Here is an 18098-nt window from a genome sequence, read left to right as displayed (position 1 = left end):
GAAATAAATTAGTTTGGAGAAATACTTTTCTTCTTGCTTAGTGATTTCTAAAGAGTTACATCTAGAACCACGATAGAAACTTGCATCCATGACTAATGACGACTTAGTGGCTAGGTCTGTGGGGTCATTTGAATTGGCTGCTAATTCAGTAATCTAAACTATGCTGTGTAGGTTCTCCAAGACATGGTTCCTCCTAAAAAGCATTTACTTAGGCATCAACCTGCAAATGCCCAGATTGGCCTGATGGAGGGAAATACATTTTGCACAACCCTGCAACCCCGATTGTTTACAATGGATCTAAATGTGGTGGAACACAAGGTTTTCTACACAGAGGTACTTTCTTTTTATGTTGTCATATTTTAATGTAGATACTTCAGTAGTGATGGTGTTAGAACTTTTTGTTAAAAATACATATTTTTCTCTGTGTCTTTTAAACTTTCACTGAAATGTTAAGAATTTACCTTTTGAAATGTGAGCTGAGGTCTGCCTTTACCTACGATGTAATAGCTCTGAGCTAAGCAGGGTGTTCTAATGTGTGTGAAATATATTAAATGAACTTTGGTGTTACTCCTAGTTTAGTAGACCTAACTTTCACATTTAGGTCTTATTTAAGAAATACACTGTACATAAAATAAGTTGTTGTACCACCAAAACATAGATACAGTTTGTTAAAGTTTTTTGCATCTCTAACACTTTGAGTAAAATCAGGTATAAAACTAGCATATAGATTTAACTGAGAGAAACTGTCTAGTCCCTTGGTTTCCTAGCAGTCTTGTCCAGATGTGAATTTAGAAGGTCTTTGATACCAACAGTAATAGCAATTAACAAAGCAGGTGTGGGGTATAGTTGTCAATGCAGAGGATCCTCTGGTTTTGACTTAAGATGAAGACAATGTGCTGTAGGTGAAAAAATGTCTGTAAAAGTGAGAGTGATACATTGGTATTGTGAATGTGAGTGTTAAGTGTTCTTGAGTATAGGTGCAACCTGGACATTGTCAACTTGCATGACTTTGTTTCAACCTGTGCAGTGTTTTATATATATGTGTGTGTGTGTGTGTGTGTGTATATATAAAAACCCATATACATATATTGAAAATACTCGCCTGCAAAGAGGAGAGCCTCTGGGCAGTGACCCATGAGCTTTAGAATTCATGGAGACATTTTCAGCACGTTTTCTCCCTATTAATCTTCTGCCCTCTTGCCCTGCTCCTCGTATTTGCAGTATTATTACTGCCATTCAGGAGGCAAGTTTTTCTGTAGACCTTTGATTGTATGAGCAGCCTGTTTGCAGATAGACCACCTAGGTATTGGCCAAAAAAATGCAATATGGCTAACTTTTGCCTGACTTTTCTGTGTTGGCAGTGCTAATGGACTCTCTTGCCTCTGGATAACCACCAGTTTTCATGGGGACTTATACCCTAGTTTTGAGTATAATTTTGGCCTGTTGGTGAAATTTGGAGGTTGATTACTCTGTGTAAACTTGGCTGTTTGAGGAAACAAGACTCAAAATGTAATTGATAATACTGTTTCAACCATGATTCACAGTGCTATGCTAAAATGATTGTTTATTTTTTTCCCTAGTTGCTAAATCTGTGTGAGGCTGAAGATGCTGCCTTAATGAAACTACCTTGTTACAAAAGTCTTCCATCGCTTGTACCTCTTCGGATTGCAGCCTTAAGTACGTAAAACTTCCTAAACAAAATTTGGTGTGTCTTTGTGAGAATGGGCAGTCTTCTTCCCAAGATCAGCAGAAAACTTGAGCGCTTGAAGACTGATGACTGCTCTCTAGAGGACACAGTTTAATGGAGAGAATAATGGGAAAGTATCGCTGCTTTCTTAATGGCTGGTACTTAGTTTCTGAAATGAGCCCCAAATATTTTTAGACTAATTATGTTATACAGTATTAAGAAAACTTTAGAACACTGTTAATAGAGTTTCCATTCTTTTACTGTTTTGTGATGTCTGTTGCTTTTGGCAAAGCATGCTATGCTTTAGCTGTCTGTAATTTGAGATGCAATAAAAGAAACTTAAAGAGAAGAACTGTAGAATTAGGGATTTTTCCCCCTCTCTTTTGAAATTAACAAAGAGAACAAATTTACTTTGATATTCGCAGATGCTCTAGCTGCCTGCAATTACTTGCCTCAGTCGAGAGAGAAAATCATTGCTGCACTTTTCAAGGCACTTAATTCAACAAATAATGAACTGCAGGAGGCAGGAGAAGCGTGCATGAGAAAGGTTAGTATATTAAACCAGTATTGCTTTTGAGGCCATTGTTCTCCCTGCTTTACTTTCTTGTTAGAAAGCTTCTTGGGAAAGTTCTCTATGGGAAATAATGGCTGCTCTGTTAAGTTTTTGTTAGTGACACCACTATAATTATGTTTTGGTCAGATGTGGTTTGGGGGGGGGGGGTTGAACTTAACCGTAAAAATTTCTTCTGGTTGAAATTAAGCATTATAAGCTCTTGGACAAGGACCATGGTAAGTCTTTCAATCTTTCCATCTGTCCCGTCTTTTGGTCTTTCTGTTTGTTGGGTCTTTGTAAATGTATCTTCTTTTCTAAAGTAAACAGTGTTGGTCCTTCCTAGCAGTTTTGGAAATGTGCATGCCTGGCTTTAGTGTAAAAGCTTTTCTCATGTTTCTTTTTTTTGTTCCCAAAAGAAGTGGTAGAAACCTCATAGTTGGTTTTGGAAAAGTAAGCAATACAGCAGGATTAGACTCTGCATCGCAGTATGGCAGTTAACCTTAACGAACAGGACTGGCTGTACTGGTTAAGGTCAGAATCGGCATCCTTGTGTGGTGCTACATTACACTATCTATTCTGTGGATGCTAGGTTATTGTGTTAAAAAACCCTGGAAGGATGGTGAAAAGGATATTCTCTCATCGTGGTTTGTTGTCCAGTAGGTATGCCTAATTCTCGTTTAGCAAGTTTTTAATACCATTCTTATAAAGACAGAAAACAAAAAAAAAATATCCTTCTGACCTCCTTGTAATGATGTGTAGATTGACTGGCATATAACAGGGAATATTTGCTCTGTTGCCTTCAGCCAGATTCACAGGCAGTTCTTAATAAAGCAGTGTTTATAGCTGAACTTAGAGCTGTAGCAGTTTTTCAATCCATCTGTAATTAACATCTCCTACTTGATTATTTTATGGAATAACCTACTGTGTGTCAGAAATGCTTAAGTGCTTCCCAAATCCATCTTGCCACTATATGTATTTCGGGCAATAAACATTGTTTAAACTATTGCATTTTAAAAATACAAATGAAAAGAAGAAAAATCAATTTAGTGGAATTACTTTTGTGCAAGCTTCTTAAAATAAAGTCCCCTCTCCGTCTGTATCTTAATCCTATACTCTCTTGCAGTTCTTGGAAGGAGCAACCATAGAAGTTGATCAAATTCATACACACATGAGACCATTGCTTATGATGTTGGGAGACTATCGAAGTCTGACACTGAACGTTGTGAATCGTCTGACATCTGTCACTAGACTTTTTCCAAACTCTTTTAATGATAAATTCTGCGATCAGATGATGGTAAGCTCATTCAAGTTTTCTTTAGGTCTTCCAGAAGAACGTTTTTTTTTTTTTTTTTTTTTTAGCTTACATTTGTATTGTTGAAGAGTCAACAAACAATTCAGTACTGGCTCAGCGTATATATTGGAAGTAAAAGATTTTTGTTTCACAGTTAATAGAAAAAAAATATCCTTTTAAATATTTTGACTTAATTTCTAAAGAGCTGCTAAACCAGAAAGTTAGGATACCTTTTTTTTTTTTTTTTTTTTTTTTTTTTTAGCGAAGACTGATTATGCTAAGGTCTGCTTGGACAAGTTTATCTTTAAACAAGGTGCCAGCAGCATAATATACTAAGGAAACCCTTGAAAATATATTTTACTTCCTAGTGTGCTAATTATAAAGTGGTGGAAGGTATTGCCCTTCTTATTCGCAGTTTTTAAGCTGTGTATGTGAATTCTTTATCCGTTTCCAGTGATATTTAAATGTTTAAATGCATACATATCAAGCAAATAATTACAAATTGTAAGTCTATCAGACTTCAGATTTTTCTGACTTTTAATGTACGTACTCTTTTAACCCCTACTTTCTTGAATATGGAGAGGACTTTGCAACAGTGAACTCTTTAATCTGAGGGAGTGAAAATAAATAATCATTTTGCCTTTTGTTTCCTTCAATCGTTTTTGCCTCTGTTGCTGCTTTTCTTGTAGCATATGCTGTCACTTGCTAAAATAGAACAGTATAATTAGAACAATACTAATTATCCTGTCTTTATAGCAACACCTGCGTAAATGGATGGAAGTTGTAGTTATTACACACAAAGGTGGACAACGGAGTGATGGAAATGTAAGTTAATGAATGCTTTCATGTGGGAAGACAATAAATAAATAGTATTAATGTTTTGGAATTACACAACTCAGTTGTAAATATTTTCATAACTGATTACATACTTATGTTTTGTTACAAACTAATGAACTTACATGTATATTGAGTATTTGATGCAAATCTTAGCGAGAGGAGCTTCTTATCTGCTGACAATTTACTTTCAAGCCTGTTCCTTACAGGTTGGTGTGAGAACAGCTCAATGATTTTTACTTTTTTTTTACTTAGGATTTTCTGCTTAGAAATCTGTTCTTCATTGGAATGGCTGATGAGCTCAGCAGCATAATCCCTCTCTTTTCACTAATATGTTTGATGTTCATAACATAGTATTCTGACAATTATACAGAATAATGATATAATCCTAGTTAATTTTAAATCTAATTTTTGAAAACCAAGTTCAATATTTACCAGTTAAAATCACATTAAAATCTCTCTCCTATCCGTACTAGTGGCCTTAACGGTGAGCTGTGGGAAGCTGATCAATTTTCTTACAAATGGAAAATAGCACAGCTTAATGACTACGCTGTGTGCTCTTGGCAATATGGTACTGAGGGCAATTCCTGCTTCAGTGTAGTTTCACGTAGATTACCGGAAGTCCCATAATTCTATTAAGATTTTATTAATAACTTACATTAAGTGTTGAGACTTATTATTGACTAGGAAAAATTGGCAGGAATTTTGTTCATGTCTTTGTTTTTCAAATTGGAATGAAATTAGATTGGTGTTTTATTTCCCTCAAAACATGGAAATGGCTTAATGGCTTTTCAGTACTCTCTGCTGTCATTGCAAGGAGAGCTTTTAAATCTGAATTAGGTCATTGCTTTGTATTTGACCTAGATGTTCTTTAATGGAGTAGAATTTGTTTCTTATGTTTTTAAGTTAAACAGAATTTATTCAGATCGGAGTAGTTCTAAGGCCTTCATATTCTTATTTTGGGATTCACTTTTCCTGAAATGTGGTGAATACAGATACCTTGCAGATCTTTTTATAGCAATAGTCTTTTAAACCACAGTGTGACACCTCCAGAACAGTTTTTAGTTGTCCCTAATTCACATTGAATTGTGAATTCTTCTGCTTTTAATGTTTTCGGTTGATGTTTTATATGTAGTTGTGTGTTCAGTCTCCTCTAAACCTGTAATGTTTTCTTAGTGTTGGTTTAAAACCTAGGTATGTTGAGGGTGAGGTGCACACCAGACTCTTCAGAAGGAAGCTACTGTCGCATCTTGAGAGAGGAGAGAAGTCTATGGAAACATTTTCAAATAGAATTGCGTGACTGCAAAGCTGATTTGAAATACTACTTTTTTCCCCCCAGTTGTTGCTCTAAAGCTTCCTTAAAAATAAAAACTCTAGGAAACTGAAGGAAGGCACAGACAGTGTGGTCTTAATACCATTGCTGTGACAGTCTGTGTTTGCATGTCCGTATGTACAGTGTGCTGTTTCTGTAATTGTACCTTCTAAATGTGGGAAAACTGGGATGGCGGAACTGGTGGTCAAAGTTGCTGTAGCTGGCCTTTCACATACTGCGATTTCTTTTTGTCCATAGTGAGATTCAAAAATCTGTGGTAATCACTTAAAAGCAATGTTGGGGAGTGTACTGGAGTAGGTTTCATCGTTCAGACTGAGTGAGTGAGCGATTAGATCTAGGAGATGGTAGGCATGCTGTGGAGAATGGAATTGGTCAGGAAAGCCTTGTGTTTGCTAGCTGAAACAGTAGAGAACACTGTTACGATAACTTTTTTGATGTAAAGTGTTTTCATTTTTTTCCGTTGGCACTTTATGAAGGTGCCATTTGATGATGCTGCTGGTGGTGGTGTGCAGTGCTCCGGCACAGTGCAGGCAATGGCTAGTCAGCAAGGCTGCTAAATGAAACATTCTGAAAGTCTGTGGAATGAGTTTTCACACGTAAATGGCAGTTCTAGGCAAACAAAGAACTTCAGACATCTCTGTTAAAAATGCTGCATTATAATTAACAGCTATTGTGAAGATCCACATTGATGCCAGAATAACGAAGTTCTCCGTTCACCTAAATAATTTTGACAGTCTTACTCTGTTCCTGAGCTGTAACTGGGCTGTTTAGAGAAATGAACAAATTAAACCAGAACATATTAAGCAGCGTTTAAGATTTAATCCATTTGCTCAATGAATGAAATCTTTGATTTAAGTCCCTTCTTTTTCTCTTCCCTGTCTCCCCAGGGAAAGGCATTTTTTAGGTCATGTCTGGGAATTGACAAAAGTTTTGAATAGTTGGTTGCCTCTGACCGTCCGGCTTGTGAACAGTGGCACCGCAGTGGAAATTCTGCTTTACAGTCTGTCAGAAGGACTTTATAGCTTGGTAGTTCAAGCATTGAAAGTGGTTTCATAACTGATGTTGCACCAGTTTGTCTTTGAAGATGCTAAAATATTGTTTCCTCTGACTTGATAATCTCTACTATCTTTTTATTCAGTATAAATATTTGAGAAGCTATGTCTAAACAACATACGAGTAGAAAAAAGGATGCTTTCCATCCTAATTCTTAGGAGAGCAATTCAGAGCATGGGAGATGCTCATTGTTTCCGTTCTTTCAGTCTGAGATGAGAAAATAACCCTCCTGAAGTCAGTTTCTGTCTGCAGCCTGAAGAATAGCATATCCTGATTTGTTAATTTATTTGATATTTTTGTGGGCATTTTCTTTTCATGCTGTGACTTCTGTTTTGGTTCAGCCTGCCGCGGAGGGGGTAGAGGTGAGAAACTCAGTGGAGGCACCAGGAAGTTCTTTGTTGTTGTGGGTTTTTTTGTTCGCTTGTTTTTATTTTTTATTTTTCCTTTCTTTTTAATTGTGGTTTGTTAGTTCAATTGTTGTGTTTTGGGCAGAGTGCATTGTGCCTTTGAGTGCAGTGCTGTGAATTGTCTTCTCTTTGTCTGTGGCAGAGCTGTTTTGATAACGTTGCTGTTAAGGATGTTAAGCATGTTAAGCATGTTTGTACTAGGAAGAGCAGGATTTTTAGTTTCTGTGAAGGCATACGTACTTTCAAAAGATTTTATATGCGTTCTCAGTGCTGCACTTCAATCCATGAGAGTAGTTTTGTGGGGATCTGTCTAGGCAGATCATGTTTAAGGAGTGGGGCCTAATACTTTGTTTCTAAATTCAGTTGAGGAGATGCAGTGCACTTGGTAATATTCTTTTGTATAATGCGTACTAGAATTCAGTTTCAGAGGGATGGTGAGGGTGGATGTTTGGGTTTTTTCCTTTCCCTTTTCTTACTGAAGGAAATTCACACTCAACTGAAATATAGTGCCCATTTAAATTACACTGAAAGAAACCCACAAAATTATTTTGAACTTCAGAAGAATTTAATACCTAGTGGAAGAACAGAACTGACATTTCTTTGAAGTAATCAGCTGTTTGCGAGATATACTGAACAGTGCTGTGAGAAAGCTGTCTGTCTTTTTCTTTGTGTCTAGTCTGGGGTTGCAGGGTGTGTATGAGAAATTAAACTGGCTTTTTGATGTATGAGCCACTTGGTGTACTGCAGTGAGCACTCCATAACTCCCCATCACCATTATCATTAAATAGTGTTTAGCTCTTATCTGTAAAACACCACTATACTGACAAAGAATATAAAATTAAACCATGATGTTACAAGGGGGGAAGGGCAGGCTTTCACAAAATCAATTTTCTCCGTACATTCTGGTAAGTAGATGCTATATGTATGTTAAACCTTTGCATTTGGTTGCTGGCTACGCTAATATAGAAGGGGAAAAAAAAAGGTAGGGTATGTGATACTGTTTTTACATGTTTAGCTGGTAATATTAATTTAATTGTATTTCTTTTTACTTGTAGGAAATGAAGATTTGTTCAGCAATTATAAATTTATTCCATCTGATCCCAGCTGCCCCTCAGACTTTGGTTAAACCTCTGCTGGAAGTTGTTATGAAAACAGAACGAGCAATGTTAATTGAGGTAAAAGTGGAAGTTAACATTTCTGACACTTCTGCTTTATGGTATTTTTAAACGTTAGTATATAATAATTACAATATTTTAGGAATGGTGTAGAAAAACATTTTGTGTAATGAATAAATAAATGATATTCTCTTCAAGCGTTTTAGGAGGTGTTAACATTTGTCTTAGACTACTGACAATTTCAAAAAGGCACTTTTAGGAAATTCTCATCGTAGGTGTTCTGAACATTTTGTATCTGCATAAATGCCAAATCAAATGGATTTTTCTGCATTCTAATAAATGAGTAGAAAATACTCTCTACTCTGCGTTTTTAATTTAAGCTTTATGAATCTTCCAGGCTGGCAGTCCATTCAGAGAACCATTGATAAAATTTTTGACGCGTCATCCATCCCAGACTGTGGAGCTGTTCATGATGGAAGCCACTTTAAATGATCCACAGTGGAGCAGAATGTTTATGGTAAGCTGTGTGGGGAGGGGAGCAGGAGAAAGCCCTCATCTTCACAAATCTGATGAACAAAAATTTTTTCATCTGTTCCGTGTTTTTTTCCCTCGGTGACCTGGTAGTCCTTAATCATGGTCTTACTCTGACTGTAGGATGCCAAGTCTCAGTTTTTTATTTGCCCTGAGATGTTGATTTTATACCTTTCCAGATCATGTAGGATTATTACTAAAGTTGTAGAGGTTATTTTTATGTATGTGAAATATAACCTCTGCAACTTAAGGGAGGAATATAAAATCTACAGGATGATATAGACCTTTGGTATTTTTGCTTTTAAAGGTTGTTATTAAAATTATGTCTTCCCCTTCTGCAGAGTTTCTTAAAACATAAAGATGCCAAACCTCTACGAGATGTACTGGCAGCTAATCCTAACCGATTTATCACTCTGCTGTTACCTGTTGGTACCCAAGCAGCTGTTAGACCTGGTTCTCCAAGCACTACCACAATGCGTCTTGATCTGCAGTTCCAGGCTATCAAGGTATTCATTTATTCTTGTTTGTCTCTGAACTAGATAGTTAAATCTCTTTAGCTACAAGCCTGTTACGTGCAGACTTTCAAGTGTGTGTATGTGTTATAGCTCATAGAAAAACAATTGTAAAAATGTGAACTGTTTGTAGTCAGTCACTGTAGGAAGGGAAAGAAGACTCGAGGCGAACTATACTTTTTTTTCTTAAAAATCAAGTAAGATACAAGAGGAAAACATGGCCACAGAAACATCTTTTGAAAATAAGAAATTCCTGTAAAAATCAATATAGACTAGTCTTTATTTGACTTTTTTAAAAAAATATTTAAAACCTTTGATTTTGACCTTAAAAAAGTGCTTTTATACAATTTTTTTCTACTGACAGATCTATTGCGTGTTGACTGTGCATTTGTCTTGTTTTGCTTTTGACAGATCATAAGTATTATTGTTAAGAATGATGAATGTTGGTTAGCAAATCAACATTCTTTGGTGAATCAGCTGAAACGTGTTTGGGTGAGTGAAGCTTTTCAGGAGAGACATCGTAAGGAGAATATGGCAGCAACTAATTGGAAAGAACCTAAGCTATTGGCTTATTGCTTACTGAATTACTGCAAGTACGTAAAAACATTTATTTCCTATAGCTTGCATATATTTTTAAAATAAATTTTGAAAATACTGTAAAGGTGTGTAGGGGTACTATAAAATGGTTTGTAGTTATTGAAGAGAAAGTTTAATATATTTTGTAATACTGCCGTTAGCTCTAAAACCATGCCTCTGACACTGCTTGCTCCTGCCTGTGCTCATTTAAAACCAAGACTAGTTTCTTTATCAAGTCATTAGCATAGTAGTTTGGCTACGTATTTTTTCACAAAGCTTTTTTTTAATGTTCTTTTACAGAAGGAATTATGGTGATATAGAGTTGCTCTTCCAGTTGCTTCGAGCTTTTACAGGTCGATTTCTCTGCAATATGACTTTCTTAAAAGAATACATGGAAGAAGAGATCCCCAAAAACTACAGTATTCCCCAGAAACGGGCTTTGTTCTTCCGATTTGTAGACTTCAATGACCCAAACTTTGGAGATGAGCTCAAAGCCAAGGTAACGAAAGCAATTAAATCAAAGAAGCCTGGAATTTAGGTTTAGTTTTCTTCTTGGGAACAAGGGCAACAAAACTTGCTTACTTAAATGTCAGTGAGTTGGATAATTGGCAGAGTCATTTAGGTGAAAATATCATACCTGAAGAAGAGTGATAATAAACAGAGACAGCAATGTATCTTGCTTTCAGTGCTGACTACTTCAGATTACACTTTCTAAGAATCTTTGCCCTTTGAAGGGGGAAGGGGGGGGGGAAATCCATGTGTATCTGTTTCTTTAAGGTTTCATGTATCACTGCCTTTTGTAAGGCAGCGAGTGTGTCTAACATGCAGGTTTGCATGTGAAGTTACTTGAATGTTGACTGCTGTTAGAAGAATCCAGTAGTTGAATATAATCGTTTTTTTGTTTGTATTCTGTAGGTGCTGCAACATATCCTGAATCCGGCTTTCCTGTACAGCTTTGAAAAGGGAGAAGGTGAACAGCTGTTAGGACCTCCAAACCCAGAGGGAGATAATCCAGAAAGCATCACTAGTGTTTTTATAACAAAGGTAAACAAGGATTGTTTACATTAAAGTGTTGGAAAATTAAAACAAAAAGTTGTTTCTCTCATTTGGCTTTTCAATCCTGATTGGAATTAGTTGTACTATTTCTAAACGCTACGATCAGGTATATCAAATCACATCATAATTTTGAACTGGTGTGAGATCCCTCAGTCACCATTAGGATTGGACTTCAGTTCATGGTACCTTTACAACTTGAACGTCTGTCTTTAGAAATGGGGCTTATATGGCTGTAATCCCAGTCTTTTGCATAAGCAAAGATTTCCACGACTGGACATCAGTATGTTTGTAATCCACATTGATTTTGTTGAACCAGTTAGGAGTTATAAAATAGGTGTTGTTAAAGATGAGGATTGTGGGGGGGGGTTGTGTTCGTTTTTTTTTGTCATCCTCCTGTCGTCGTCCCCAGTAGGTTAGCACTTCAGAAGTTCCTAGATGTGCTTGTTATTTAAAAGTTCTCAACTCAGGAGGTTGTTTTGTGGGTATTATACTGAGTAAAAAAAGTGGTATACTTTATTAGTCTTATTAAAAACTGCTCAAAAAGCAAAAAAAAGCCTATGACTTTGCTTTTATAGATAATAAAATTGGGTTTTTTGTTTTTCTGTTTTTTTTTTTTTGTCTTTTTTTTGTCACTGTTCTTTTTTCTCCTCACCTTTCTCCTCTCCTCTTGGATCATCCCTGGGACTAGGTACTTGATCCGGAAAAACAGGCTGATATGCTGGATTCTCTCAGGATATATCTCTTGCAGTTTGCAACACTTTTGGTTGAGCATGCTCCACATCACATTCATGACAATAACAAAAACCGGAACAGCAAACTACGACGCCTCATGACATTTGCTTGGCCTTGTCTCTTGTCCAAGGCTTGTGTGGACCCAGCATGCAAATACAGTGGACATTTACTTTTGGCACACATCATTGCAAAATTTGCCATACATAAGAAGATAGTTCTGCAGGTATTGACTATGGGCTTGTATTCATACATGTAAGGGATGTTGATAAGTTCTTTAGTGGGCTTTCTTTTATTTAAAAATGCAGAGGAGAGGGTGCACAGTAGTTTGGGATACTTAGTTTACTTAGTTAAAAAAAATAATACATATATACGTACTTTGGATACTTGGTTAAATTCGTATGCAACAAAGAAAGAAGCAGCAAGCCAAATATTAATACAAATTTATTTGGGGGTAGAAGAGTATAGAAAGAGTTTTGATGGTAAGGGAAGAAAGAGAGGGTAAATAGGACAGTGAAAAGTCCTCTTGATTGAATTAGGAAAATTGGTAATGCTTCTTCATTTTAAAAAATACACACATTTCAGTTGTGGTAGAATGTGGGGACCGAAGGAAGACTTGAAATTGCACAGTGGAGAGGGAGGAAGAAAAAGGGAACATAAGGGAAACAGAAATATATGCTGTATACCTCTCATAATGAAGTATCATCATGTATTTAACAAATTATGGGCCTTCAGGAAAAAATGGTGTTTAGAGAATTGTGTATTGTAGTTTCTTTTTCTTTATAAATGCTTTATTTTTGAAAATATGTGTAATATTAATGTTGATCAGAATCTTTGCTGTTTAGGTTTTTCACAGTCTTCTAAAAGCTCATGCTATGGAGGCCAGAGCTATTGTCAGGCAAGCGATGGCTATTCTGACTCCGGCTGTGCCTGCTCGAATGGAGGATGGACATCAGATGCTGACTCACTGGACGCGAAAAATCATTGTGGAAGAGGGTCATACAGTTCCACAACTAGTACATATTTTGCACTTGATAGTACAACATTTCAAGGTACTTGTACGAGTTCTGGCAGTCACGGTATCTCAGATACCAAGAATGTTAACTGCAGTTTGCTTAGAAAACTATAATCTGATTTATATGGTTTATCTTGAAAAGGCATCAACTGTCTGCAAAGCTATTTATTTAAAACTGAAAACTATTAAAATTAAGCAGCAAGCCACTTATTAAGCTTTATCACGATTGAAGTTAGAATGTTAGGTGAAAGTCTGCAAGGTTAATTCATTGCACATGCATTAGCAGTGCTCTTTAACAGATCTGTGAAGATTCTTTAAGTTGTTTAAAAAAAGTGCAGAACCATATTCTTTTCCATCCTCCAGTAATTCTTGTTTATTGACTTTATATATTCTGTGGGGTTAGCTAGACAACTTTTATCTCCAGCTAATGTATGTTGCTGAAGTATTAAGCAAATGGAGGAATGCTGCAGAATATCTATATAGGAGTATTTTTGAAACAGTGTATTAAAATACGTGAAGTAACAGCTACCTAATATACATTTAAGTCACTTTTCATGAATCAATGCCTCAGTGCTTTTTGAAAAAATATCTGAGTTCAAATGTGAGTTGTAGCTCTCTAAAAGGATCAGCAAAAAATTGGAATGATTGGTCCTTGAGAAAAATAATGTATTTTCAAAAAAAATCTTCATTTGGGTATATGAAACCAGTAGTCACCACTGAAAAATGTTATTTGCAAAACACCAGTTACTTTTCCAGATTGCAAAATTTGAACATGGTACAGATTTAGCAGGCTTTGAGATTAAAGACACTTTTACCGTTTTGCTTTATATTGGCTCTGTTTTTGTGTAGAATTTTATTGGTTAATGGCTAACATGACTGTGAAACCTTCTTTTCAGGTTTATTATCCAGTGAGACATCACTTGGTTCAGCATATGGTTAGTGCCATGCAGAGACTGGGCTTCACTCCCAGTGTTACAATAGAGCAAAGAAAATTAGCTGTGGATCTTGCTGAAGTAGTTATTAAGTGGGAATTGCAAAGAATTAAAGACCAGCAGGTAGGAAGTCTAAATAAACTGGTAAAGATTGAACTGTTATACAGTTAAACGCTTTTTTAACACATACATTTGTGATATTTCAGCCAGATTCAGATATGGATTCAAGTGCAAGTGGAGAAGGAGCAGGTTCTGCCTTATCTGCTGTTAAGAGAGGGTTGTCTGTGGATTCTGGCCAAGAAGTAAAACGATTCAGGACAGCTACAGGAGCAATAAGTGCTGTAAGAGAAAAATTTTGTTCAGACACTCTGAAATTATAACCTGCATTCACTAAGCAATTTAGTGCAATTTTTTTTTTCCACCTAGCTCAAAGCTCCCTGAATTGAAAGTTAAGGTTTTAAAAAATATTTTAAATTTGTTGTACTTGTTGTTATCCTTTCCAGTGTTGCTTATGGTTTTTGTGTTTTGTATACCTGCAGGTATTTGGACGTAGCCAGTCCTTGCCAGGAGCTGATGCGCTTCTTTCCAAGCCGATTGACAAGCAGCATACAGATACAGTCGTGAATTTCTTGATTAGAATTGCTTGCCAGGTAATGTGTTTATTCCGATATGCAAATACCAATGCGGGATTAGTAGCCAAACCCATAAACACCTCTTTTCGTAAGAGTCCTTTTATGCTTGGATTATTCTAGTGTTTGTGTACTTTATATTGCTAAAAGGTCAGAAACTTTAATGTGAAATTGTAGAAGTAGTAAAATACTTCTGTTTTAAGGAGGAAAGAAACTGAATTTGGTAAAAGATTTCTGCATGTTTTTGTCACAAATGATGGATATTATTCAAGAGAAGTATGCTTTAGCTTCTTATTGTTGGCATTGTATGTTTAGAGCTTGCCACAGGGAGTGTGCACTTTAAAATTAAAACTTCAAATGTGAACAGTTGCAATCCAGATTCTGAAATTTCGACTCCATTTTACTGTGCTATTGATCATTTCTAGTATTTTGTTTATTCTTTACTTTCTTTTTCAAGCAAGTACTATATCAGGAATGACATGATTGAAATGAACATGAGTAGTAGAATTTGGCTGGAGCCAGGCAGACTTCAAAAAGTGCCCATAAGCGTTTTTTCTTAATTCATTTATGTATTTGCCTGATGCTGCAAAGTATGCTTGTTCTATTGCCTAGATTTAACGGCAAAAATATTTTATCCAAAAACTAGAGAGTTTATAATAGGGGAAGACTATGTGAATTACATTTCTAAGGATAATGATTGTAATTGTGTTTTCAAGATCAAATACGTGGAATTACTTCTTTTCACGCAGCATGTAGGACTAAAGCTTTTCACCATATTTTGTAAGAATTAACTTTTCTAGAGTGGGGAAAATTAGCAGGGTGTAGCTCAAAGCTGACAAATTTTATGGCTTCTCCTTCTGCAGCAGACTCAGCTGGTAAGTAATGCGGGATTTTATACTCTGCAGTCCATTGCACAGAATAGACACGCTCTCGAAGTATGAAGATGAATTGAAGAAAGAGCTACGTGTGTTTACACATACCTTGCAAACAGAAAAGATTAACCATCCTGAGCATGTTCAGAGTTGTAGTGTATGGGATTAAACTTTTTTCAAAATATACCTTTGATGGGTGATTTGGGGTAATTAGCTAGCACTTTAGACACCAGTACTGATGTTTACTTGTCAGCTTTTTATGTAGTTAAATACTCTGTGACTATACTGATAAAACTATGTAAGCTCATCCATTTCAGAAATAAGAAATTATGTGCTTGCTTGGAATGCATAATGAATTAATGAGTTGGTTACAAAAGGGTGTCATTATGTTAACTCTGATTAATTGCTAGGTAAATGACAACTCAAACACTGCTGGATCTCCTGGGGAACTGCTGTCTCGCCGCTGTGTCAACCTTCTGAAAACAGCTTTACGACCAGACATGTGGCCAAAATCAGAACTGAAGTTGCAGTGGTTTGATAAGCTGCTAATGACTGTGGTAGGTAACATTCTAGTCCTGTAGGTCTTCAGGTTTCACTAGCCCATACATTGACTGAATACTAGCGATATCTTGATGCTGATTTTTACAGTCTTGGTCTTTTCTTCTTTGTAGTGAACTACATAATCTGTTAAGTATGTGAATTGTATCGGTGGTTATAATTTGTATAGCTGCAGTACTTAAAACATTAAACTAGACTTAGAAGCAGGTGGAGTAACTTCCTGAATTACTTCAATTTTGAAATAGGTTGTAGTTTGCTTGTTTGGATGGTGGTTTTTTGCTTTTCTGTTGATAGAAAGTTTTACATATTGAGATTGCTTTTATTGGTTCTTGGTTTTCTGACTACATTATGATTATATGAAGTCACTGAAAGGCTGGCTTCCTGTATTTGGTGCTACAACATATTTTGTTTATAATCTCTGTGCTGGTTTTGTGCTTTTTGCCATATAGTGACTTTTTTTACACCTATTTTATTTGTATCATGCTATTTAATAGATTGGTAAATCTTACAGTGTTAAATTTTTAGGAGCTCCCTTGATGTCGCTTTTCTGTTTCTTTGAATAAAGGACTAATATATCCTACTTCTGTAAATTTTAAAATCTCTAAGATTACATGAAAATTTGCTGTGGCCTATTTTTTTCAAACTATGATCTGCATGTGCCATACTTCAATAGTGCTGTTGTCTTTATGGAGATAGTTCTTGAAAGGAAGGGCAAGTACGCACTTTCATCCTTTTCTCCTTTCTGTTGGAAGAGTTTTTGATGTGGCTCCATTTGTTGTGGATTTACAAATGTTCAGTGCTCCAGGGAGCTCATATTTGTTGCTTTACTCATCTTTTCCCAAATAGTGTGCAACCTGAGTGAAAATTGCCATTAAAAGTCATAATTTTTTTCCTGTTTATGGCATTTGATAGCCTGCAACAGGAAAAACCAGAGTCAGTTCTGACCATTGTTGTGCAAGGATTACCTCCTCCTCATCTTCCTCACTTGCACAGCTGCAAGGCTGTTGTAGTGCCGGTTGATGGAGGCCGTGCAGTAACAGCAGTATGACTTCAGCAAAGCCATGTGCACTGAAGACAGAGAAAGTTGTGAGTACCTGTGTGCTGGCTGCTGAAGAAGAGCTGCATGTTACCCTACAGACCAGCGTTGGCCCTTGCTTTCCCAAACAGAGGTGAAGATGGTGGAGGTGTGAAAATAACATTAGAGCATGCAATTTGGAGAGTTTTATGCTACCAGAATGTGAACTGCTGTCGTTTTCCTCTGCCTTTTTCATACAAATCTTCCAGTTTATCATCTTCCGTGAATTTGTGGAAGGTGGGCTAAGTGTGCTGCATCTAAGAGTGAGCCAAAATCAAAACCTAGCCCACTCCACTTCTCCTTTGCCCACCGCAAAACAAACACGTCATACCAGCCATCAGACCTGAGGAAGGTGGTGGTTGCTGATGTTTACTTAATACAAGGATATGAGCCCTTTGGAACAGGAATTTTATATCTTGATTTTGTGCTATATGGCATTAGTTATATAAGAGGCTCAGAAAAAAAGACTAAGGCTTCTGCAGGAAACAGGCTAATTTACTGTCTTGATGATTTTGTAGGCTTACAAAGATATGTCCAGAGATGTTTTATTTCCTTTTTTTTTTCCTTTTTGTTCCAGATATCCCCTTTTCTAATCTTTAAGCTATAACTTACCACAGAATACGCTGTCTTAGCTCTTCATGGAAGGTCTGTCTCTGAGAGATGTTGACAGGGAGATAAAACACAATCCTCTGTTGAAAGCATTTCTAACCACAAGGTTGCAGGCAAATTTTCAAAGTGAAGGACCACAAAAAACACCAGAAGGAATATACCTGTAAATGCTTAAGTAACACTTCCGTGGTTAAAGATTTTAGAGCACCTTGTATTTTACAGTTTTATATTGTGTGACTTAATCAAAAGATTGATGTAAAACATTGCCAGTGTAGAAACCTCAGCCTTATTACAGCTTGTCAACAGATTTGATATGGATTTACTAATTGTGTAATACTTGATGATTTCCCCCACTCACTGCCTTTTCACGTGTGTTCTCTTCAGGAACAACCCAATCAGGCCAATTTTGCCAACATTTGCACTGGCTTAGAGGTCTTAAGTTTCCTGTTGACTGTGCTGCAGCCCCCTGCTATCCTTAGCAGCTTCAAACCCCTGCAACGAGGCGTAGCAGCTTGTATGACTTGTGGAAACACCAAGGTTTTGAGAGCAGTCCACAGTTTGCTTTCTCGCTTGATGGGTATTTTCCCTACAGAACCAAGTATGTGGCATTTTCTTCCTCCTTTTATCCTTTATTGCTGCATAACATAAGTGATCAAGGGAGGGGTGAAGATACTCTTTGGAATGTGCTAATACTCTTGTTTTATGATTCCTGCATTTAATGGTCCATTTTA

General features: G+C 36.5%; 1 protein-coding gene across 7 annotated transcripts in view; it reads left to right on the top strand.

Moving 5' to 3' along the window:
* The window catches only part of TRRAP (transformation/transcription domain associated protein), a 97282-nt gene that overhangs the window by 30446 nt on the left and 48738 nt on the right, over positions 1–18098 (top strand). For all 7 annotated transcript variants that reach the window (XM_080382360.1, XM_080382362.1, XM_080382363.1 and 4 more), the window contains 18 exons: positions 172–333; positions 1581–1677; positions 2113–2234; positions 3364–3534; positions 4288–4356; positions 8214–8333; positions 8671–8790; positions 9146–9310; positions 9728–9909; positions 10193–10391; positions 10808–10936; positions 11637–11903; positions 12523–12729; positions 13589–13747; positions 13831–13965; positions 14164–14274; positions 15536–15682; positions 17752–17965. In XM_080382360.1, the coding sequence (XP_080238486.1) occupies positions 172–333; positions 1581–1677; positions 2113–2234; positions 3364–3534; positions 4288–4356; positions 8214–8333; positions 8671–8790; positions 9146–9310; positions 9728–9909; positions 10193–10391; positions 10808–10936; positions 11637–11903; positions 12523–12729; positions 13589–13747; positions 13831–13965; positions 14164–14274; positions 15536–15682; positions 17752–17965 (2776 nt within the window). The remainder of the gene's footprint in view (positions 1–171; positions 334–1580; positions 1678–2112; positions 2235–3363; positions 3535–4287; positions 4357–8213; positions 8334–8670; positions 8791–9145; positions 9311–9727; positions 9910–10192; positions 10392–10807; positions 10937–11636; positions 11904–12522; positions 12730–13588; positions 13748–13830; positions 13966–14163; positions 14275–15535; positions 15683–17751; positions 17966–18098) is intronic.

This window comes from Falco punctatus, assembly GCF_963210335.1.
Source record: "Falco punctatus genome assembly, chromosome: 4".
NCBI classification, from domain to species: domain Eukaryota; kingdom Metazoa; phylum Chordata; class Aves; order Falconiformes; family Falconidae; genus Falco; species Falco punctatus.
This window is presented reverse-complemented; position numbering and strand designations above follow the sequence as displayed.